Source organism: Pelecanus crispus, chromosome 4 (assembly GCF_030463565.1).
Source record: "Pelecanus crispus isolate bPelCri1 chromosome 4, bPelCri1.pri, whole genome shotgun sequence".
In the NCBI taxonomy this organism is placed as follows: Eukaryota; Metazoa; Chordata; class Aves; order Pelecaniformes; family Pelecanidae; genus Pelecanus; species Pelecanus crispus.
This window is the reverse complement of record NC_134646.1, coordinates 25,567,937-25,591,492: the sequence shown is the minus strand read 5'-3', so window position 1 is coordinate 25,591,492 and position 23,556 is coordinate 25,567,937. Positions and strand designations below refer to the sequence as shown.

The 23,556-nt window shown below is 43.1% G+C and overlaps 1 protein-coding gene across 1 annotated transcript in view; it reads left to right on the top strand.

Annotated features, from left to right (window-relative positions):
• TECRL (trans-2,3-enoyl-CoA reductase like) overlaps positions 1 to 23,556 on the top strand; it is a 72,193-nt gene that overhangs the window by 16,821 nt on the left and 31,816 nt on the right. The window contains exon 2 of the mRNA XM_075709620.1: positions 444 to 495. Coding sequence (XP_075565735.1) covers positions 444 to 495 — 52 coding nt within the window. The remainder of the gene's footprint in view (positions 1 to 443; positions 496 to 23,556) is intronic.

The following is a 23,556-nucleotide window of genomic DNA, read 5'->3' as shown; positions in this document are numbered from 1 at the left end:
GCAGAAGCAAACTTATTTCAGGCAGAAAGAACAGAACCTGCCACCTTTGCTACTGGCCTTTCAGGAAAACCCTTTCATGTCTCTAAGAACCAGGCCCCAGCATGCTCGAACCTAACTTTAAAGGTAACCCTTCAAGTTGTCCCACTGGTTTGATCTTGGGGGCAGTTATTGCCTCAAGCAGGGCCAGCAGCTTTCCCTCTTGACCCTTGGGATTTTACCCTTCTGTTGGCCAAGCAGAGGTGGCTCAGGTAATGTGTAAATCAAATGTGGACAATCCTTAATAACTTATCAACATGTGAGAGCAAATTTGCTGATTTGCTTTGTTATTGCCTAAGGAACTTGCAGACAAATTGAATCATCTCTTCATTAGAGGAGAGGAGAAGGGATCCCAGAGTGAAGAAGACAGAAAAATTAATCTGCATGCATTTTGTTTTCTTTTCCAGGTACCTCCATCATCTACCCTTCTTGATGTGAAACACAAATTTCACAAAGCATGTAAGTACTACGGCTAGCAGGCTGGAGGCATGGTTAGAGGCCTTTCAGCTTGGAGAAATTGTCTAATTTATTTTTCATGAAATCTCTCATGAAAGCTGAGACTGGCTTGACAGCTCCAGTGCTAAATAAGAGCAGTGTTTGGACTAAGGTTCTACTGTAGCTATCGCAGATGTGAGAGGCTGGAAGGAGAGAACTGCATAATTTATCACTGCTAGCCCATGCGGGGCAATACTTTTCTGTCCTCTTTTTAACATTACACAGTGTCAATTCAAGACCACAACTGCATTTGCCCTCACAGTCTTATATTAGATAAGCTTTGATAACATTAGACTGCTTCAAGCTGGCCTTAAACAAACCATGTAGACCAATTAACTACTGTAGTGGGGAACTTGAATACAGAGTTATTAAATGACTTATCTGGGATGGTGCAGGCAGTCTGACAGACATCTCAACTGACTCAGCCATGTCCAGTTCCTTAATGGTCAGAGCAACCTCCCTTTCTACTAGTACCACTTTTTTTATTTTTCATATCCATGAGGAGGGGAGAAAATAGTTGGGGAGAGGGTAATTTTTGCACATACAGGCTGCAGTTATGGACCTTATATACATGAGACCTTACACATGAGACAGTCACAGTTGAAAATCCTTCTTTTCTTCCTGCCAGAGAACAGAGCAGTTTTGCTGGATCCTTCCTTTCTGCCTCCTCCTAGCCACATGACTCCAGCCCTTATTAGAGGGAGGTGGTTGGAAAGGTGAGAGAAAGTAGCTGAGCACCAAAGTTTGATGGCATTTACTGTTATCCACTGAATTGCTGGTCAGAATTTTGGGGAGTGGGGCCAAATGTACCTGAAACCTACAGGATGTATATATGTGCATAGCGTGCCTTGAGTTCTGAAGTGCTAAAATACTGCTGTATCTGTGTTTGTAGAGATCCTAACTGTACCACCCTTGCTCCTAGACTGAGAAATGTTTCTCTCACTCCTGCCTGTGGGAAGTAAAGTGCTACTTGTGATAAGGACTGGTAACCTTGAGTCTCACCCAAATTTGAGATGTGCATGTCTATGCAAGGCCTATTAACTTGAACTGGACTTCTTAGAACTGCAAAGGTATTTAGTTGAGTAGAAAAAGATGCAACAAAAATTGACAGTTGGAAGTGAAGGCCAGAGAAACTAAAATTAGGAATGAGGTATCTGGTTCCAAGAGGCAGGTTGGTTTACTGTTGGAGTAAGCATCTTAGATGATGGGCTTTCATTATTTTTACAAAAAAGGGTGTATTGAACTAAAGGCTGGATGCCTTTTGCAAATAAAAGCTTTAGTCAGACACTAATACTGAGTTCAGAGCAGGGTAAGTAGAAGAAATATGCTTTTCCTCTGTCCTTAAGAATTTTATAAAACACTAAACCTGAAGGCTTTTGTGGTTGCATAAAGGTTCGGTTGATGAAGCAAAAGGCTGTTGACCTGACTGCTCCAAAGCTACTTGTTTTTACTCCCTGTAAGGGCTTGTAAAATGCAAAATGGTAAAAGTTCAAAAACCCCACAGATGAATATGAAAAGACTGAGTGCATAAGTTTTAATATTTCAGTAAGAGTATGTCCTCCCATCAGTTTGTGAAATGCAGTGCATTTCTGCCCTAGACTCTCTTAAATCAATTGAAACTGGATTTGTATTGATGCAGCTTAAATCAGTTGAAGATCACTGGCACAGAGGTTTATGCCAATTTAACTGTAATAAGGTTTTTAAGGGATTTAGGCTAAAATGGCACAAGTCTGTGTATAAGCCATTTTAATGGCACCTGTTTTCATATTTAGAGGTACCTTGCTCCTCAAATACTCCCAGTGATGTAAGTGGAGTTGAGTATAAAGGAAGACAGCAAGCAATACAACAAAGCACGATACAAATCATGAATTGAAAGTGTGACAGTACAGCGTTTTACAGCACATGGAGGGGCTGGCATGTGCCTTCAATGCTTTTTCAGTTTTCAGTTTTTTAGTTTAATTCGCACCATTCCCGGGAGTACAGTGTGTCAGTATCCTGTGTCCTTTCTTCCCATTCCAGCTCATTGCTTTGATCTCTCTTTTCCAATTCAGCCTGGATGTTGTTGTCTCATGAGGTTCCCCCCTCCTCCTCCTTTCCCATTTGCAAAGAACAAACCTTCCCTTTTTTCTCTTCATATAGTTTGGAGGATGACAGCTTACAGAATACAGTTCTTTTAGGCAAGAGCTGAGAAGGGGCTGAAGCTGATCTGTGGATGCCTTTGGTTAGCATGCTATTTTGTACTAGCTCATGCATTCATTTCTGTCATTTTGTGTGTGCCAGACTCACATGTTCCCCTATAATCTCTTGCTAAAACACACTCCTACGCACACCCCCTTACAGTCTCCCTGTCTTCATACATTCTCCTTTGATCACCCATGCAATTAAGCTTTCTCCTCAGCTGGTATCTTGTCAGCCCTTCAGTGAGAGGAACCCCTGTGCAGCAATTTCACAAGCATCATCTCTGTCACTGATCAGTTTTCACTGCCTGATTCAAGAAAGGAGGAAAAAGACTGAATTATGAATTGCAGCACAGGAGGCTGTTAATCATGAAAATAAAAGAAATGGGATGCAAGTGACACATAACATGTTACTGCTCAGTAGTTTCTAAGTCAGTCAAACATTAGCTTGGATCTGTGTTTATATGAAAGGCAGAATATGGACTTAGAAGTCCAGGAACAAATACTGAAATACTCCTCAGCCCTCACTTCAGCAAAACTGTCTCTACTGAAACAACCCCGGCAAAGCCTAACCCTGTGCTTCCTCTGGCACTGAGTTCAGGGGGACAATCCCAGTTTTATCACTGGAGATTTGGGGATCTATGAGCTCTTAGTGGAGAATAACCAATTGCCAAACTGCCATTTCCATGGGAATTCAAAGGCTTTCTCCAGACTGAAGACCGCTGTTTTGAATCAGCCCCTGGTTGCTGTAGCTACTGTCCCTAGCAGGGACTGGCAGCGCCAGCCAGGGTCAGCACAGAACAGCAGTTTCCCTGTTGCAGCCTTCCAGACATCAGCTGTACAGGGGCTTTCTGTAACAGATGTTAGATCCAGGCTGTCACGCTCAATAGCAAACATCACACCCGCCCACCATGAATATGCCTAATCCTTTTTAAACCTACTTACAGATTTGACCTCAGCAAAATCCTCTGGGAACAAGTTCCACAATATAAGTACGTTGAGGACAAAAATACATCTTCTAGAGTGGCACCACACAAATGTCTATACCTCTATTGCTTGATGTTTTCTGCCTGAAATTGAGTGGCAGCTGAGTGCCTGGGTGTTACTGGCCATTGCATTGTACTATCTAAGGTATGGTCAAAGAAGCCTTAATCAAATTGGTGCTGTGCACTAGATAACTTTACTACTATTTTCCTCATTCCTGTGTATAAGAAGGAAGCCTTTTGTCCCATTTTCTCAGTTGCTTATAATGAGTTAGGTACCTGGTGTTTGCTTTATCTATAAAGATTATGTTTTCAATGGGGAAAGAAATACCTTATAGGTTAAACTTCGCAAGCTCTTGTCCTTGGCCATAACTCTTCACCTTTAATTTATTTTTATCTTCACAAAATGTATTGGACTGGTGGGGGAGGAAATCTTACAGATAGAAAATGAAAAACTGTAATAATAATGCTAATTCAAGTATCACATAACTAAAATAAAATACCTCTAGAACAGGTAATATAGTGGCGTCAGTGATCATTAAATATTTTCAAGGTTACTGCACAAAAGTTGCTGAAAAAGCTCTTGAAAGAAGAGGAAGAACAGGAAGGAGATGGGGAACTAAAAGATCTCAGCAATACTGTAACAAACTCATGGATGCAACCTCCCGCACAAGGAGGTAGCACAACTAGAGCTACTCTTTGAAGTCAGAAGACTGTGCTTAGGGAGGCCAGAAATTGCCCTCTAGGTGGAAGGAGCAGGCAGGGAAGGAAGGGCAGATGGGAGGAAGCCTGGCATTGGGTGAAAAGAAAAAGGGAAGTTGAAGAGAGAACTGAAAACATCATATGCAGAATATCCTAGTCTGCTGAGGGGAATGAGGTGGTCAAGGAATAAGGAACATTACAAGCTGCCAGCTGTCCCAATAAAATATTAATTCCTAATCCTTCAGCTCCAAAATTGCAGGCCCCCCCCATCTAAGATAACAGATGTTACATAGGGTATTTAAAATAAGTAATGTCAATGAAAGTAAATCATTAAGAAAGAAATTGTCAGTAGATGGCACTCAAGAATAAATAGCATCATTTCTGGACACTATGAAACTTTAGAAGTCTGCTATACCATCTTCTAACTGCTTCTTACAGGTATTTCTATAGCGGTCCTAAGAGCTACGTTCCCTGGAAAACCACTGAGATATTTTCTGTTGCTTTCCTCTAAAGAGAGGGCAAGGAGAAAGACAGTGCAATTCCTTCTTCATGGTAGGGACCAATCTCTCTTTTAGCCTCCTCCTTACAGGCTATAGGGCAGTGTGTTAGGATGCATTTGTCTGCCAGGTTTTATGTACTGCTTTCATCCTGCATGTTCCCTAGAAGCCATAGGAGAACAGGCAGCCCCTTAGATGTCATCACCCTCCAGACCACCTGGTCAGAGTGTACCCCATCTGACTCCCTACACAAAAGCAAGATAAGAGGCTCCTGTGCAGGCCTTTCCAACATGCCATTTCACTGAGTCTATTAAACACTCCTACTGACTTCCAAGTGCCTTGAATAAGATCTTTATTGCCTAATGCAATGAGGTACCTTACCATCTCAAAGGACAAACATAAGCAGAAGTACTATATCACACAATTGTTTTCCAGCTGCATGGAAGGCCTCTGCACATTCTCACTCCTTCCCTTCTCAAAATGACTTGTGACTGCCTCCAGCTCACTGCTCCCCGCAGTTGCCTGTCAGTAATGCTCAGCTCAGCCAGTGCTGAGCAGCTGGAAGGAGAGCAGCATTTTAAAACCAACAGGTTATTGTTCACCCAAAACTCTGAAGAAGATCTTCAAAACACAGAGCAGTGGAAGCCAAACTGGCCTAGTGAACAGGAAGGAGGAGAACTTCTCATTGTTTAGAAATCACAAGGCAAGCCCTGTAAGAACTTAAGGAACATGAGGTACTAAAACTATTTAGCGGAGGAGGTCCTCTTTCTTTTCTCCTTTCCAAAAAGTCTGCTAAGGCTTTTCATGCTCTGAATCTGCAACTTCCCTGTTTTTAATGACATCTGACAGCTACTAGCATGATTCCAAGAGAAGGGGCTTAAGGAAGAACTCCATATTTTGCCAGGCCTGTGCTAAAATGCAAGAGCTGGATGCAGAGCTTTTGCTGGAAAGGATGACTGTTCATATTGCATCATGTAATTCCCTTCTACAGGATGGTTGCAATGTTAAACTGCAAGGCTCAGAGAGGTGAGAAAGGATGCTGTGGGGATTAGTCATTAAGAGCAGTACCAGGGAGAACAGTGACTGCTAAGCCAATGCCTTGCCTACCAGCTCTGTATAATCACGACTGTCTGATAACACAGTCTTGCTGAGAACCTGCAGTTCCTCTGATTTCTCCACACTGTCTACTACAGCTGGATTCTCAGGTTTAAGAAAGTTAATGAAATCTGCCAATTTTGATGCCTGGAGAGACTCATGTGCCCGATGAATACACCTGCTGGGGACACAGAGAAGCTGAATTATGCTATTTATGGCTCTCCCAAGCTGACTTCATAGTCGTGGCCTGTCAGTCAACCAGGAGTCCTTCATGTTTCTCACACACTGAAGAGACCCAAATAAGTTATATCTAGGGCATAGAGCCTTCCAGAGGCATCTTTCTTCTGCCCTATATTAGGAGATCAGGCTTTGAAAAAGCCAAAATTTTGGGAAGAGGGTGACAATCTGATCCTGCCATGGGTCGCCTTGAGCTGGATGCACTCCCTGGACAGAAAGGCAGCTGCAAAGTCTGTAGCTTTTAACAAGTCTCAAACTCCTTCCTCCCTGTTTTTATCCTAAGTAGTTCATGCTAGGCCAGAGTCACAGCTTGAATCCATATATGAATGAGTTTTCAAAGGGACAGGCAATATCCTGCTGTGCAGGCTGACTGCAGAGCTCATAGGCCCAGCATTACGTCCCCAGCGCAGATTTGCAGAGCGCATTGGGTTGGCAGTCACATCTAACTATTGTTTTCAATAAATTTTCCCCTCTCTGTATTCGTAACAACTCAATTGGAAATTAACAATGAAGGCGAATCACTAGGGATGGGCAGTTATTGCAAATGGGCACTAAGAAGTACAGTGATTTCATCTGGGTAAATTGCTCATTCATCTGTGTTGACTTTGTAAATGAAAATGACTAGATTAGGAGGAAACATGATGATATTTATTTTGTCTTATATTTATAATTTATTTTTCCTTTGTCTTACTCACACAGCAGATATAAAGACTAGTTTACGATGAATTTCAGTATCCCTCAAATGACACAATCCTAAGCTCTTTTTACTTGTCTATGCCTGTCAACACAACTCAGTTTACTAGACATTCCTTGAATTTCTTGTTACTGCCACAGTGAGGCTTGTATATACTTAACCTCTTTACTTTTTGTTTTGCAAGGCTAAGCAGAAAGTAAGCAACAGCTCCTGCCACAAAACTCAAACCAGTTGCTACCATCTTCCTCCCCAGCTCACAATCAGACATCTAATCAGTGAATCAATTGCTTCCTGCCTCTGCAGCGCGTGCATGTCAGAACAGAGACCTAAATTCTTGCCTTGGCATGCTGCTTCAGCCACGAGGCCAGCCTATCCAGAAGGCTTCATTTCTGATCTGTGCAGGAAGAAGTATCAGGAGGATGACGTCCTCTCAGCTTATTTGTGGCATATCTGTGCAAATCTCTCTATACAAAATACACGAGTCTGCCTGCTGGTACAAATTTGTGTAACTTGAATTTATGGCTTAGCTGTCAAAATAATTGAAGCACACGTGTGAAAGCTGGAAGTATTTTCACTTCTTTTGTAATAACCAGTCAGGAAATGAGAATGGCGTCATTGACCTAACACAGTTAAAAGAAAGAAGCCGCCAAACTGAGTTAGCCTCATGATTTTAATCTTCAAAGTTACTAAAAATTCATGTTATACTTAGACCCCAAAATCTCTCTTTTTTTTTCTCCCACATTCTGTGTTGGAATTACAGAAAACCAATTCTGGCCAATTTTCAAAAGGGACAGACAATGCATGGAGCACTCCAGATGCCTTCACAGTGGTGTAGCCATCGGGTAGCCCTCCAGAAGGTTCCAGGCACTTCACAGACACTATTTTGCATCCTGAGCTGTGGTCATAACCCTCCCATTCGAGCCCTGACTCATGTGTCTCTTGTTGACACTGCTAAAGCCCAGAACTTGCATTTGGATGTTTCTAGCTGGGTGCTGATGTCTAACTTCTTGCTCCCAACTGTTGGACTTAATAACCAGAGCAAGCACCAGACTACGTACCTGCAGTTCACTTTTACTGAGCATTTGAATTTCATTATAAGTCGTGGAGAAAGAAATATTAAATCAGTCTGAAAAGCATCTGATCAGATATCCCTGGAGTTTTGCTTTCTGAAATGTACATGTGGTTACAAAGAATATTTTCATTATGTACTGAATTAGGAAACTATGGTTGAGGTTTGGCTCAACCAGCTGGTTTAGAAGCAGTGCACTTAGTAACGTAGGACCTTAAGGAAGACTTTTAGGGTCAGATTTTTAAAGCATTTTGGTTTTCTACAGATAACAATAAAAGCCAGAGGGCCAACTGGGATTTTTGAAGTCTCCTGATTCACACTGAAATGAATGTGACGTTTAAGACTTAGGTCTTTGAGACTTGATTCAAAACCAGTGGGAGTCACGCTATTGACTGGGGTGAGTTGTGTGCTAGACACTTTCTCCATTTCAAGCTTCATTTTCTCATCTATAAAATAAGATGCCTTTCATTCACCTTGGGATCTTTTGTCTGTTTTGGCTGTGATCCCGTAAGAAACATTTGGGACAAAGAATGACTTAAATATATGCCTAATGACCTATTGAACCGGAGGGAGTAAGGTGTCTAAAACACAAAAGCCAGGCTATCCATTAAGTGCTCACAGAAGTAAGATGGCCTTCAGAAAAAATAGCAATATTTAAACCAGCAATAGAAAAAGTGAAGATCAACTCAAAAACCTTAATGGAAATTCACATTATTTCTCTTTTTTTTGGCAGCTGCTGCATCTGATGTTATTGGATTTCATTAGCAGGATTGCAGATATCATTTCAGATGAGTAACGTAATAAAAGAAAAGGCAGTGAATCTATTGAGATGTAGCTTGAAGCAGAACTGGCCCTCTCTGCTCTCTGGGATATTGTTCCCAGCTGAGATTTACAGGGCTCTAACAATGCATCACAAATGACATCTTATGTAAACAATCGGAGAACAAATGTGAGATGCTATTTAAATGCCTCATTAAGAAGAGGAAATTTCATTGCTAGATTCTTTGCTTTTCTTGCCTTTGCAGTAGATTTAATTGACAGATCTAGATGAGAAACAACAAAATTTGTTTATCAGAATTGCCTATTATTAGTTACAATGTGTCTTATATTAGTGCCTGTGGCTCAACTGAGAAAAGGACAGTGCGAGGCCTTATAGGAATAAGCCCAGCCCTAGAGAATATCTGGTAAAATGAAGAATGAAAGCTTACTGAACTGTTAATAGAAGATGCCAAAGTAGTTCTGTTTTTTAAACAGCTCCTACATCAATTTAACTCAGTTATTACATTTTTGTCTGAAGAACAGGTAGACTTCCAACGTTAACCTGGTGTTCACCACCAGATTCATGTGGGCTTAATGTTCATTCAAGGAATTCAAGATACCATTGTGAAAAGAATGTCATGTCCATTAATAAGACAGATGCCTGTTGATTATGGCAGGGTTAAGATCACTTCAGGCCTTTAAATGTGCTCTGCATCTACATCAGGTTTTTCATAGGAGTCCTTGTGCTTTCGGACAGCAGAGTTGGGCAGGTGGCTTTAAAGAAAGATCCAATAGTTTCTCTTAGGAGGAGCTGCATGGAATGTCTGAGGACTTGGGGATACTGGTGGATGAAAAGCTGGACATGAGCCAACATTGTGTGCTTGCAGCCCAGAAAGCCAACCATATGCTGGGCTTCATCAAAAGAACTGTGGCCAGCAGGTCGAGGGAGGTGATTCTGCCCCTCTGCTCTGCTCTGGTGAGACCTCACCTGGAGTACTGCGTCCAGCTCTGGAGCCCTCAGCACAAGAAGGACATGGACCTGCTGGAGCAGGTCCAGAGGAGGGCCACCAAAATGATCTGAGGGCTGGAGCACCTCTCCTATGAGGCCAGGCTGAGAGAGTTGGGGTTGTTCAGCCTGGAGAAGAGAAGGCTGCAGGGAGATCTTACTGTGGCCTTTCAGTACTTAAAGGGGGCCTATAGGAAAGACGGGGACAATCTTTTTAGCAAGGCCTGTTGTGACAGGATGAGGAGTAATGGTTTTAAACTAAAGGAGGATAGATTTAGAGTTGATATAAGGAAGAAATTTTTTACAGTGAGGGTGGTGAAGCACTGGAACAGGTTGCCCAGAGAGGTGGCAGAGGCCCCATCCCTGGCAACATTCAAGGTGAGGTTGGATGGGGCTCTGAGCAACCTGATCTAGTTAAAGCTGTCTCTGCTCACTGCAGGGGGGTTGGGCTAGATGACCTCTAAGGGTCCCTTCCAACCCAAAGCATTCTATGATTCTATGTGTGGAGGCTGGAGGCACCTGGAGAGGTTGATGAGGGTAGTTAGAGTCTATTAGCACCCTCATGGCCTACCAGCTGGCTCTCCTTCTCAGGCAGGTTTGAGTCAAGAATTTTACCACTGGTCCATGAGACACAGTAGACACTTTGGTTTCCAAAATTCAGACTGCATTTCCTCAGTTAAAAGAGTTTTGGGCTAGATGGCTTCTAAAGGTTCCTTCCAACCCAAAGCATTCTATGATTCTATGTTTCTATGACTTCTTGTGGAACAGAGCCAACAATCTCTGGATAACAGAAGAGGAAGCGAATCTCCCATGCCAGAATGAGAGGAACCTACCTCCTTTTTGGAAAACTCTGGGAGAGCATGAGAAAAAAAAATGACAAGGCCCATGGTGTCACCTCTACTAGACAGGTTAGAGAAGAGGCAGCAGCTTCAACTGCTAAGTTCAGGTCTTCTCTGCCTCGTGGCTTCCATGGCTGTGCTTCTACAGCCCCTGGCTTCCACAGGGCCAAGAGGAGGTGTGACATAACAAGTAGCTGCAATTCTGGGGGTAGAGTCAGGTGAGCTGGACAAGAGTAAGGGAGGCTGTTCAGACCTGAATGTGAAGAATGTCACTCTGTGATGGTGACTTGTTTTGCATTTGTTTACATGATATCTCTCTCTCATATTTGTAGCCTGTTTATTTATTTATTTTCCTGTTTGAGCATGGGAGGAAAGAAACCCTAAGAACAACCAAAATGAGAAATCTTTCAAACAAAACTTGGTATTTGCCACTGTTTCAAGTTAATGAAAGTAATACATCAAAGACAAGAAGCTGAACAAATGATTCATAATAAAAATAATGTAGTAGAGGGGAGTTCTACCTCTTTCTAAATTGTCCCCAAATTGCAATGATGTTGAATATACTTGCTGTTGGAAATGATTCACCACTGAAATAATCAATGTGCGAGTTATACTGGATCTGCAGCTCATTCACAAGCTGTGCTGATGTAAAAAGTGGGCTGGCCTTGCCCACTGTCTGGCTCTTATGGCTACTGATGGATGTTAGGTGCCTTTGCACATCTACCTCTGTATTTCAGTCTTGCATTTAGTTATTTCCAGTCACCCAACCATGCTCTATAAACCGACATTAGATTGAAACTAATTCCTATCCCCACCAATTAGTCTCAAAGTTTTCAATGAAGGACCCAAACACCTCATCTCATATCTGGGGAAAGAGAGGCACAGGTACCTCCAGATCCCTCAGAATACTCTGGAAAGAGAAGCCAGTCTCTGAGGCTCTGTGGTGTTTCACCTATTACCTTCCCTTTCAAATTATTTTCATCTCTTTTGAACATTTGAAAACAGGCAAACACATACACAAATAGATGGGACCTCTGAAAGTGTGGAAAGCGTAGCATCTAGCTAAGAGTGGATGGGGACTTCTCTGGAATATGCTCATCTTTAGGAGAGCAATCCAGTTTTTCCTGGACATAACCCCAGTATCCATTAGGTAAGAGCAGTGGTTGCTGTATTCCCATGTATAAATCTGACATGTTCAGTTTGACCATTGCCAAGGACTGTCTTAATTTACAGTGAGATGGCTGAGTGGGAGCACCTTTGTTGAAGGAACATCTCTGATCCCTAAGAAAATGACACTGTTCTTGAGGTCTTGAAGATCTTCATGAACTTTCCATTTTGAACCGAGTAGCTGTGTGAGTCCAAACACACTGGATTCAGTACTGGCTAGATACCTTGATATGAGACGAGCTTTGAATGTGGCAAAGTATAGCCACATTTCCTGTATGATCCAAACAAGATTTACCACATAAAGATACAGGCATTTGAGCCCAGAGGAAAGGTGGGTGTTTCTGTGTATAGAATCATAGAATCTTTTAGGTTGGAAAAGACCTTTAAGATCATCAAGTCCAACTGTAAACCTAACACTGACAAGTCCACCACTAAACCATGTCCCTGAGTGCCACATCTACACATCTTTTAAACACCTCCAGGGATGGGGACTCAACCACTTCCCTGGGCAGCCTGTTCCAATGCCTGACAACGCTTTCGGTGAAGAAATTTTTTCCTAATTGCCAATCTCAACCTCCCCTGGCGCAATTTGAGGCCATTTCCTCTTGTCCTATTGCTTGTTACTTGGGAGAAGAGACCAACACCCACCTCGCTGCAACCTCCTTTCAGGTAGTTGTAGAGAGCGATAAGGTCTCCCCTCAGCCTCCTTTTCTCCAGGCTAAACAACCCCAGTTCCCTCAGCCGCTCCTCATAAGACTTGTGCTCTACATGCTTCACCAGCTTCGTTGCCCTTCTTTGGACATGCTCCAGCATCTCAATGCCTTTCTTGTAGTGAGGGGCCCAAAACTGGACACAGTATTCCAGGTGCGGCCTTACCAGTGCTGAGTACAGGGGGACGATCACTTCCCTGCTCCTGCTGGCCACACTATTCCTGATACAAGCCAGGACGCTGTTGGCCTTCTTGGCCACCTGGGCACACTGATGGCTCATATTTAACTGGCTGTCGACCAACACCAGGTCCCAGGTCCTTTTCTGCCAGGGAGCTTTCCAGCCACGCTTCCCCAAGCCTGTAGCGTTGCATGGGGTTGTTGTGACCCATCTGCAGGACCCAGCACTTGGCCTTGTTGAACCTCATACTGTTGGCCTTGGCCCATGGATCCAGCCTGTCCAGATCCCTCTGTAGAGCCTTCCTACCCTCTAGCAGATCAACACTCCCACCCAACTTGGTGTCATCTGCAAACTTACTGAGGGTGCACTCGATCCCCTTGTCCAAATCATTGATAAAGACATTAAACAGAACTGGCCGCAGTACTGAGCCCTGGGTGGCACCACTTGTGACTGCCCATCAACTGGATTTAACTCCATTCACCACAACTCTTTAGGCCTGGCCATCCAGACAGTTTTTTACCCAGCGAAGGGTATGCCTGTCCAAGCCATGAGCAGCCAGTTTCTCCAGGAGAATGCTGTGGGAAATGGTGTCAAAGGCTTTAGTAAAGTCTAGGTAGACAACATCCACAGCCTTTCCTTCACCCAGTAAGCGGGTCACCTTGTCATAGAAGGAGATCGGGTTAGTCAAGCAGGACCTGCCTTTCAGAAACCCATGCTGACTGGGCCTGATCACCTGGTTGTCCTGTGCATGCCGCGTGATGGCACTCGAGATGGTCTGTTCCATGACCTTCCCTGGCACCAAGGTCAGACTGACAGGCCTTTAGTTCCCCAAATCCTCCTTCCAGCCCTTCCTGTAGATGGGCATCACATTTGCTAACCTCCAGTCCACTGGGACCTCCTCAGTTAGCCAGGACTGCTGATAAAGGATTGAAAGTGGCTTGGTGAGCACTTCTGCCAGCTTCTTCAGTACCCTTGGGTGGATCCCATCTGGCCTCATAGACTTGTGTGTGTCTAAGTGGTGTAGCAGGTTGCTAACCATTTCCCCTTGGATTATGGGGGCTTCATTCTGCTCCCTGTCCCTGTCTTCCAGCTCAGGGGGCTGGGTACCCTAAGAACAACTGGTCTTAATATTAAAGACTGAGGCAAAGAAGACATTAAGTACCTCATCCTTTTCCTCATCATTGCCACTATGTTTCCCCCCACATCCAACAAAGGATGGAGATTCTCCTTAGCCCTCCTTTTGTTGTGAATGTATTTATAGAAACATTTTTTTACTGTCTTTTACGGCAGTAGCCAGATTAAGTTCTAGTTGAGCTCTGCCTTTCTAATTTTCTTCCTGCATAATCTCGTGACATCTTTGTAGTCCTCTTGAGTTGCCTGCCCCTTCTTCTAAAGGTCATAAACTCTGGGTTTTTTTCTTGAGTTCCAGCAAAAGCTCTCTGTTCAGCCAGGCCAGTCTTCTTCCCCACCAGCTTGTCTTTTGGCACATAGGGACGGCCTGCTCCTGCGCCTTTAAGATTTCCTTCTTGAATAACGTCCAGCCTTCCTGGACTCCTTTGCCCTTCAGGACTGCCTCCCAAGGGACTGACTCTGTCAACCAGGCCCCTAAACAGGCTGGTCTGTCCTCTGGAAGTCCAAGGTAGCAGTCCTGCTAACCCCACTCTACTTCTCCAAGAATCGAAAACTCTATCATTTCATGACTGCTGTACCCAAGATGGCCTCCAACCATCACATCACCCACAAGTCCTTCTCTCCTTCTCTGTTCGCAAACAACAGGTCCAGTGGGGTGCCTTCCCTACTTGGCTCACTCACCAGACATGTGAGGAAGTTATATATCTTTCACACAGTCCAGGAACCTCCTAGACTTTTTCCTCTCTGCTGTATTGTATTTCCAGCAAACATCTGGTAAGTTGAAGTCCCCCACAAGAACAAGGGCTAGCGATTGTGAGACTTCTCCCAGTTGCTTATAGAACATTTTGTCTGCTTCTTCATCCTCGTTGGGTGTTCTATAACAGACTCCCACCATGATATCTGCCTTGTTGGCCTTCCCCCTGATTTTTACCTATAAACATTCAACCCTTTCATCACCATCGTCAAGCTCAAGACAGTGAAAACACTCCCTAATGTATAGGGCTATCCCACCGCCTCTCCTTCCTTGCCTATCCCTTCTGAAGAGTTTATAGACATCCATCGCAGCACTCTAGTAGTGTGAGTCAACCCACCATGTTTCTGTGATTGCAACTATATCACAGATTTCCAGCTGCACAACAGCTTCCAGCTCCTCCTGTTTGTTGCCCATGCTGTGTGCATTGGTGTAGATGCACTTCAGTTGGGCTGTTGTTCCAGGCACATTTTTGGAGGAAGAAGCCCTGATTCCTACATGACCATTCTCAGGCACTTCTGTGGTTTCTAACACATCAATAACCCTTGCGTCTTTGCTGCCACATGGATCTCCATCCCCTACCTCCAATGAGACAGCAGACCAAAGGACCTTGCTAGCACACCATCCCTTGAACAGTAGCATGCCACCCCCAGGCTTATCTCTAGTGAGTCTGGTTTTATCCCTTTCCCCCTTCAAACCTAGTTTAAACCTCTTTCAATGAGCCCTGCTAACTCCTGTGCAAAGATCCTTTTCCCCCTTTGAGACAGGTGTACCCCATCTGTTGCCAGCAAGCCTGGTGTCGTGTAGACCGACCCATGATCAAAAACCCGAAAATTCTGCTAGTGGCACCAGGCTTGGAGCCAGGTATTGATCTGCTGGATCTTCCTGTGTCTTCCCTCATGATTCCCTGCAACTGGAAGGATAGAGGAGAAGACTACTTGTGCTCCTGATCCCTTAACCAGCCGTCCCAAGGCCCTGAAGTCTCTCTGATTGCCCTCAGACTTCTAGTTGCAAGTTCATGGCTGCCTACCTGAAAAATCAATAATGGATAATAATCTGAGGGCTGTACCAGGGTCGGAAGTTTTCTTTTCATACTTCGCTCGATTTTGGTTTTAGATAAACTTTTTAATTATTTAGCATACACCTTGGAAAGTCTTAACTTTTCATTCACCTCTTTTGTTGTTGCTGTTGTGATGACATATGTTGGATATAGGTTTAAGGCTGCAATCTAGACACTAGCCTGTTTTCAATGCACACTTACAGTTTCACTTGTTTTTTGGGCAATATGGCTCATACTTTTGATTTCCCATCAAAATAAATATAGGAGGTATCATGTTTTCCAATTAAGATTTCCAGCTCAGAAAGCAAAGTCATGCCTAGCATCAGTTAATGAGACTGGATTTTCTCCTTATGGCAGGCAAACTTAACTTAATTGCGTGTGAACCAGAAGTTACCAAAACTTCATACAAAGAAAAGAAGGTTTATAGTTTAAATTATTCCATAAACATGGTTAGAAAGAAAATATGGCGGTAGAAAAAGTAAAGAGAGAACTGTACATGGAAAATCAGAGGCTGAAAAAGAACCAGTAAGGCAGTCACTGAACACAAGACTAGGGTTTTTTTCTGGGTTTGAAATATATGACCTCACTTTCTCCATAAACAGCTCTGAATTCTGAAACAAAAGCCATGTTTCTAGAGCACCAAAAATATTTTTGAAAACTTTCAACTAATTCTGCCTGCAAACAAGAAAGCCAGATCCAAAAATTGTTACTGACTGGCACAGAAATAGAACAAACAGAAGGTTATGCCAGTGATTTATTTGCTTTGAACAACGTATGTTGCTCAGGTTTAAATACATACTAATGGGAAGGCAATATTTTTTTCTATATTCTGCCACTAGAGTGCAAGTTCAGAGTTCACAAACAGTCTAGATGAGCTGTGGCTGTAGCATTTACAGAGGAAAATCAGTAGAGGTGTTCAAAGGCCATTAAGTGTTTGCTGTACTGGGATGAAACGTCATCCCTCAACTATGATAATGAACATACTCACCAAGCAATATCACCATAATCAAGTCCCTCATGGGCCGTGTCTATATAACTGTGGAAAAGCAGTTTGCTGATCAGTTTTAAGCATGTTACGCTTCTTTCTACATGGCTGCCTTGTGATTGATGTGCAGAGAGCCTGCCTGGGCTCATGTCCTGCTGGGAGACCTTGGGATGGTGGGTCCTGTGCTCTCTGTATAGGCTAGAGCATCACTTACAGTGTGCACAGAAGGTGACCTGGAATCAACCATGTTTGCTGTTTATCCTCACATCTCTATTCGCTGGAAAGTTACTCGTTTCAGAGAAGGGAAACTGCAGTATGCAGAGAGAAAATTATTTGTCCTCTGTTGTAGAGCTGAGATGGGAAGAACAGTTTCCCAGGATGCATGGCAGTGCTTCTGAGGCACTGAAGCCTCTGCTCAACCTAATTAAAGCGGTGGGAGGGGGGAATTAAACCAGCCCAAATAAACTCCCAAGAAGGACACAGGAACATGACTGAGCCTCTGGCTCACATGCTAGTGTCTGATCTACTGACAAAGCAGGGCAGATCTGTGCTGCCAATTCCTCATTTCTTGTGGAGAAACTACAATATAGCCTTCTTATTAGTGGGGATTAATTTTCAGTGTGGTGAATTTACCAAAGAATTTATGAGAAGTTAATTTGCACTAAGGAAGAAATCATGTCAGTTCAAATGTGTTCAGTTAATTGTTGATGGCATTGGTGTGGCCATTAGATACAAAAACCACATTGCTATTAGGGGATAGCGAGGAAATGCATCCTGATCAGATTAGAGGCTGGAGAGAGCACTATCTCCTGGACAGTCAAATACAGAAAGAAAATTATACTTCATTAGCATTTTTTATTAGCTAATTGGCTAAGGAATGCTTTTAAAGAAGCATCGCTAGAGCCTGGGGCAGGACTTTCCTCTGCCCAGTACATCTCAGGTGGAGGCACAAATGAGCTTGTGAGCCATCTTTGCTGTATCAGCTGTGATTGTTGGGCCACTGGGTACTTTCTGATGCTGGAACGTGAATCAGCAGGGCCCCAAGCCTGCTGTGATATGATCTAAAAGGTTTTTTCCAACCTAAATGATTCTATGATTCTGTAATGTGTGCCGGCACAATGCCGCATTCAGACAGCACACAAGCAGCGCAGGGTAAAACAGCGACCTCACCCGTTCTCTCCTCTCTGCCCCTCATGCAGCTCTGTGGAGAGCTGCTACCTAAATGTAATTAGCAGTCGTGATGATTGCGGCAGCATCCAAACGAGCTTTCTGAAGTGAGGAGGCAATGACCTGTATTATCAGTGTTCTGAAACACAGTGTATCATATATTCACTGCAAGGCACAGCACTGTTTGTTGTCTCAGAACCTGGCACAGGCTGAACATGAACAAAGGTTTTAAAAGAAACAACATTTTAAAACAAGCCTTTATATGCTCTTGTTTTCTGAGACCCCGAGGATGGTCAGATATCTGTGTTTAAATGCTCTGCTTTGCTGCCTATGAAACCTTCGGCTGGGTTGGCTACTGCCACACCAACAAAGGTATTTGAGTAGTTAAGGATTCAGTTAAACAGCAACTGATTTCATAAGCCACCAAACATTAAGCTGCATTTTTAAAAATCCCATGTTAGAATATGGACAGGCAGATAGAGAAGGAAGGATATTTTTAGTCCCTGAAACACATACTTAGTTTGGCAAATGTATGTTCCTTAATGTGCACTTTCTGATGTTTGGGTTGCCCTTTGTAAGAAGGCTTCACTGATAGAGTTTATATTTAGGAAGAGAATCCTGCTCGAGTTCTCACATCCCCCCGATACCTCAACAATTACCTTTGTTACCCTTTCAGAACTTGTAGAGACAGGAGAATCAAAGACAAAGATAACTGCCAGAATACAGATCCTTAATCGGCATAAATTACTCATCTCTCTTTTAATTTGGGTTGGCATTTCAGAGCCAGAACACAACTGTCTGCAAACATGAAGCAAACTCAGTGCTATTTTAGTGCGTGGATCACAGGACACAGTCCTCCCTGGGGGTCCCTGGTCAAAAGACTCCCCAAACCCATTACGCTGAGTCCAGCTTCACTGACCAACCTGCCCACCACCACCCTGCGGCGACAGTGCACGCCTCTGTGCAGTGGCTGTGTGTCACACAGGCAGTAAAGGTAGCACGAAGCCCACGCGAGGGGAGCCAGCCCTGCAGACACACTGGTCCGGGCGTGTGTGTCACATTCAGCACCTCCTCACCTCCTTGCACTGATTAAGGGCAGTCCTCTGTGGGAACGTTGCTTCAAGCTCCAGGCTTGTCAGAGTATCTATTTTCTTGTTTCTCTGTATTCTGCTCTACAGTTGTTATTAATGAAATAAAAGGTGAGCCTCATTCCCTTTCCCTTCCCTTGCCCACGCACATTAATTTAAATGCAAATCCACACAGAAAGATCAAAATTAATTATACTGTCTGCAACAGGCTACATGGAAAATTGAAATGCACAGGGCTGGTTTTTCTTTTTCCTTTTCTCTTTTTTTGGAAGTGGAAAGGAGAAACAATGTAGCAAAATTATCAAAATACCCATCTAAATGTTGCATACTTGCTTGCTTTTAGTTTCTGATGCTTTTTGCTTGTCTAAATTTCCACAGTTGCTTTCAGTGTCAAGCTGTTTCAGAGGGAAAATTGAAAGCTTAATCTGCTAGTGACATAAATTGACCTCTAATTGACAAATAATATTCTGTTTACCACTAATAACAATCGATCTTCATTAAAAAAAACTAGCTGACTCTTAAGAAATTTGTCCATTATTGCCCGATCAGGATATAGCTAAATTCTGAGACTTGTTTTTTCAGGGAAAAAAATGTGGGGGGGAGGCAAGTGTTCTGTTCCTCTACAAGTTCAGGCATTTATATAAGTTTTTTCAATGAAAATGCAATCAAGTGAATTTGTGACCCAAGGTGCAGTGCAGAGTCCCATGGGCTGGAATTCCACATCTGGGCACAGTCACAGCAGATTAACTGCTCCCAGAAACCAATGTAGGGACAGGACTATCCTGTTTGCCAGATCCTGGGCAAGAAAAGCAAAATTCTGACACTTTTAAAGGGGAATGGCTGCAGGCATTGTATGCAATAGAATACTATTTGCTATGGAGACGTTAGGTATGCTCTGGAAAACCTTCTGGATTAGGTTCTGTGGGGCTTCAGTGGAATTGCAAGGGTGACAGTTACATGACGTTATGTAGGAAAATGGATGCTCACAGATTTTTAAGCACTTAAGGCCAATGTGGACAATCAAATGGACAGCTAAAAAGGAAGCATGTAGCCAGACGCTTCATCAGGCTGGGACTTACTTGCTTAGTGGTCTGTGAGAAGTGCGTGTTGTTCTGCCCTTTGGCCAGACCCATTCTTAGCTCTGTTGGTCTTAGCCAATGTCTGGAGACATCAATTCAGCCAGCGCACTGCTTGCTCTCCCTGTGCAAACAGTGTGGTCGTAGCTAGATGCATTCATGTATTACAAAGACCAGAAGACAGCAATGGATGCTTGTGATCAAAAAGCTCCTTTTTCAAATTCTACATGTTGTTAAGAAAGTGGTTATTTGTGTCCCCATAGCAACTAGAGGTCAAAGGTGCCTTTGTAAAACATGTGGCTAGACATCTTCCCTGGAAAGGTTACAAATTAAACAAAACAGAGAAAATAGAGAAGAAAGCTGACAAAGAAAAGGGATTTATTCCTGGGTATGGAGCCATTAAAAACAACATCCATTTCAGTACCCTGCTGAGATTTTACTGAACAGGACACACTGGATCTGCTCTTTCCACTGACTTCCCATAAAAACATGGATCTAGTTCAAGCCCTTGCTCCCGGTCTTTAAATATTCTGATACACCATATCAAAGGTCCTTCTACAAGAAAATCATAGCCTAGCTGAATGATCCTGGATCCAGCAAGTGCCTTCCCAAGGCCAGCCCCGTGCCCTAAAGACTTATCGAGAGGTGGAAGCAGCGTACAGTTGGTAGCCTGGCCCCTGCGAGCCCAGCTGGGCTCAGGAGCTCAGTATGGTGCCAGGGCAGTACAGCTGGACAATACCTGGCGGGGGCCTGGCTAGAGCTGGTCTTTCCGCACTAGCCCTGAAAAAAAAGACCCAGATGATTGTGCTGGCATTTGGCGGGTCAAAGCAGCAAAACACCTTTTGGTCTGCAGCCAAAGAGGGTCTTTCAAGTGGGGCCATGTGAAGAGGCACTGGGGCCTTGCTTGCCCCAGGCTTGCTGCCGAGAGCTGCAATTCCTCAAGTGGGCTGGTCATTCTGATTGCAGTACTCAGTGGCTGTCATTTGTTATAGTGAAGGCAAGCATAGAAAATAATAGCTTCAGATACGTTCTTGGTCTTGTGGCCCAGCTTAGTTTTACTGTGGTTTCTCAGATGTACTTTGCTTACTGCCTTCATGCTCAGGAATCACTCAAGTGCAATGTTAGCACAATAAATCCCACAGCCTTTTCTTCCAAACAAAAGCAGAAAGAAACAGCTTCAAGTCATTTCAGCATTCTGCTTTCCTGCTGTCAGCTCAGTGAAGCAAGGGTATACAAACTTCAGTCCAGCAAAGGCTGCAACTGTCAGCATGGTGATATCTCTACCCCTGTTTTCTCAGAAGTGTTCCTGAGAAAGCTCAAATGCACCTGCTGCAACCAAGAGAAACAACACTTATGACCATTACTGTTTAAGGTTGCTGTTGTGGTTTAACCCTGGCCAGCAACTAAGCACCACACAGCTGCTCACTCACCGCCCCCCTGGTGGGATGGGGGAGAGAATCGGAAAAGTGAGAAAACTCGTGGGTTGAGATAAAGACAGTTTAATAGGGAAAGCAAAAGCAGTGTGCGCAAGCAAAGCAAAACAAGGAATTCACTGCTTCCCATTGGCAGGCAGGTGTTCAGCCATCTCCAGGAAAGCAGGGTTCCATCATGTGTAATGGTTACTTGGGAAGACAAAACGCCATCACTCTGAATGTCCCTGCTTCCTTCTTTCTTCTTCCCCCAGCTTTATATGCTGAGCGTGATGTCATATGGTGTGGAATATCCCTGTGGTCAGTTGGGGTCAGCTGTCCCAGCTGTGTCTCCTCCCAGCTTCTTGTGCACCCCCAGCCTACTCGCTGGTGGGGTGGGGTGAGGAGCAGAAGAGCCCTTGCCACTGTGTAAGCACTGCTCAGCAGTAACAAAAACATCCCTGTATTATCAACACTATTTTCAGCACAAATCCCAAACATAGCCCCATACTAGCTACTATGAAGAAAATTAACTCTACCCCAGTCAAAACCAGCACAGTTGCGGACATGGATCAACTGTATTTGTTCAGCATTTAGTTGAAAGACTTCAGCAAGTTTTCAGATAATCTGTGTGTTGGTATGTCTGTCTGTCTGTCTCTATATATTATGCACAAAACCACCATCCCCACACATACTAATATGTGAATCTTTTCTAGCAATCTCTTCTTATTGCTACATAGATATCAGAATTAGTATCTGGTTAAGGTGGTGGAATGCATGTCGGCCCTGCTCAGTTCACATGAGCAAGTGCTGTTACACTTCTCAGCCAATGTGTAACATTTTGTGATCATATAAGGGATATTGGTGCTGCAGTGGTCCCCAGAATTTCCTGTATTTCTGCAAATTTAAACAACATGCTGCTGCTGATTGATGACAGTAATTTTGTTGTTCATATCATCCTATTCATATCACAGCAGGTATTGCTTGTAATTATTAAGGCTATTTGTTATTAGAGATGCATGGGTGGTAAAATACAATGAGAAGCAAACAATTTAACTGATAACAAAATTAGCTGATCATGGAAAGTCAATCTGCTAATTATATCCAAACTGTGTCCGTCAGCTCTGTTTTGCATTTCGTAGACTCCTTGCTCCCCAGCAGAATAACTTGTGCAGGGCTGCATTCTCAGGAACACAACAAATTTCCCAGCAAGAGGGGTCTTCATCATGTTATACCTTTGCTCTCATACAGGTTCACATAACTTCATAAATACTTTGTGACAAATAGGCATTTGATTGAGTAATTTACTACAGAACAGGCAGCGCGCTAAAGAATTTGTATGGAAGGTTCTTTTTGAAACTTAGTGAAAATTAGACTGACCCCTTCAATTTCATAACTACTGGAAAGTACCTAGTACTTAAGATTTCTTAAGTTGTTAAATTTTCAAAACCTCTTCTGATATTTAAGTGGTGGAGCACACATTATGGTCAATTTGAATCGTGGATACAGCGTACCTTCGGATGCTTTTAAAACTGCATATGGGCTTTTAAAACAGTCCTCACTTCCTGTGACTGTCAGCAGATTCAGTTACTGAAATTCTAGTACAAATGCAGTGAAAAAACAACCTGTGTGAGTTGTGGGACTGGTAGACCTTGGTTTTCTGTGCATCTTTGCATAGTGGCATTGGCAGCTGGGCATGGCACTGAGGCTGTCATTTTAGCAAGCATTTGCATGGTTGTTTAATAGCACTACATCTCCTTTTTATATCCAGTATTAATAGGTGGTTTCATAGTTGGGTATAGTCAAATTAAAGGTGGCTGTCAGTTTTTATATATCCTGTCAGTTTGCTTATGTTTTAATTTTTGTTTTAAATACTGGCACGTACAACAAATAACCCATCCAAAATTAAATATTTTTCTCCATGTCCATTTTTTAAATCAGATTATTAAAAGTAAACATTGAGTCACTTTCCAAGAAAATACCATCCTGTGTTGAAAAATTATGATGCTTTAAAGGTAATAGCATTAAAATATTTTAACTGTTTTTAAATAAATATATGGATTTTTTCCAAAAAGTTGGAAAAAATCCTACAGAGAAGATGGAATAAGGAGAATTCCAAGATGGAATAAGGTAAAAGGCTTAAGACTTATCATGAACCATTTACACTTCCAGACTAAAGGAAGCCTGTACACATGCAAGAAACATTGTTTGAATCATAACAGAATGAATCATAGAATTGTAAAAC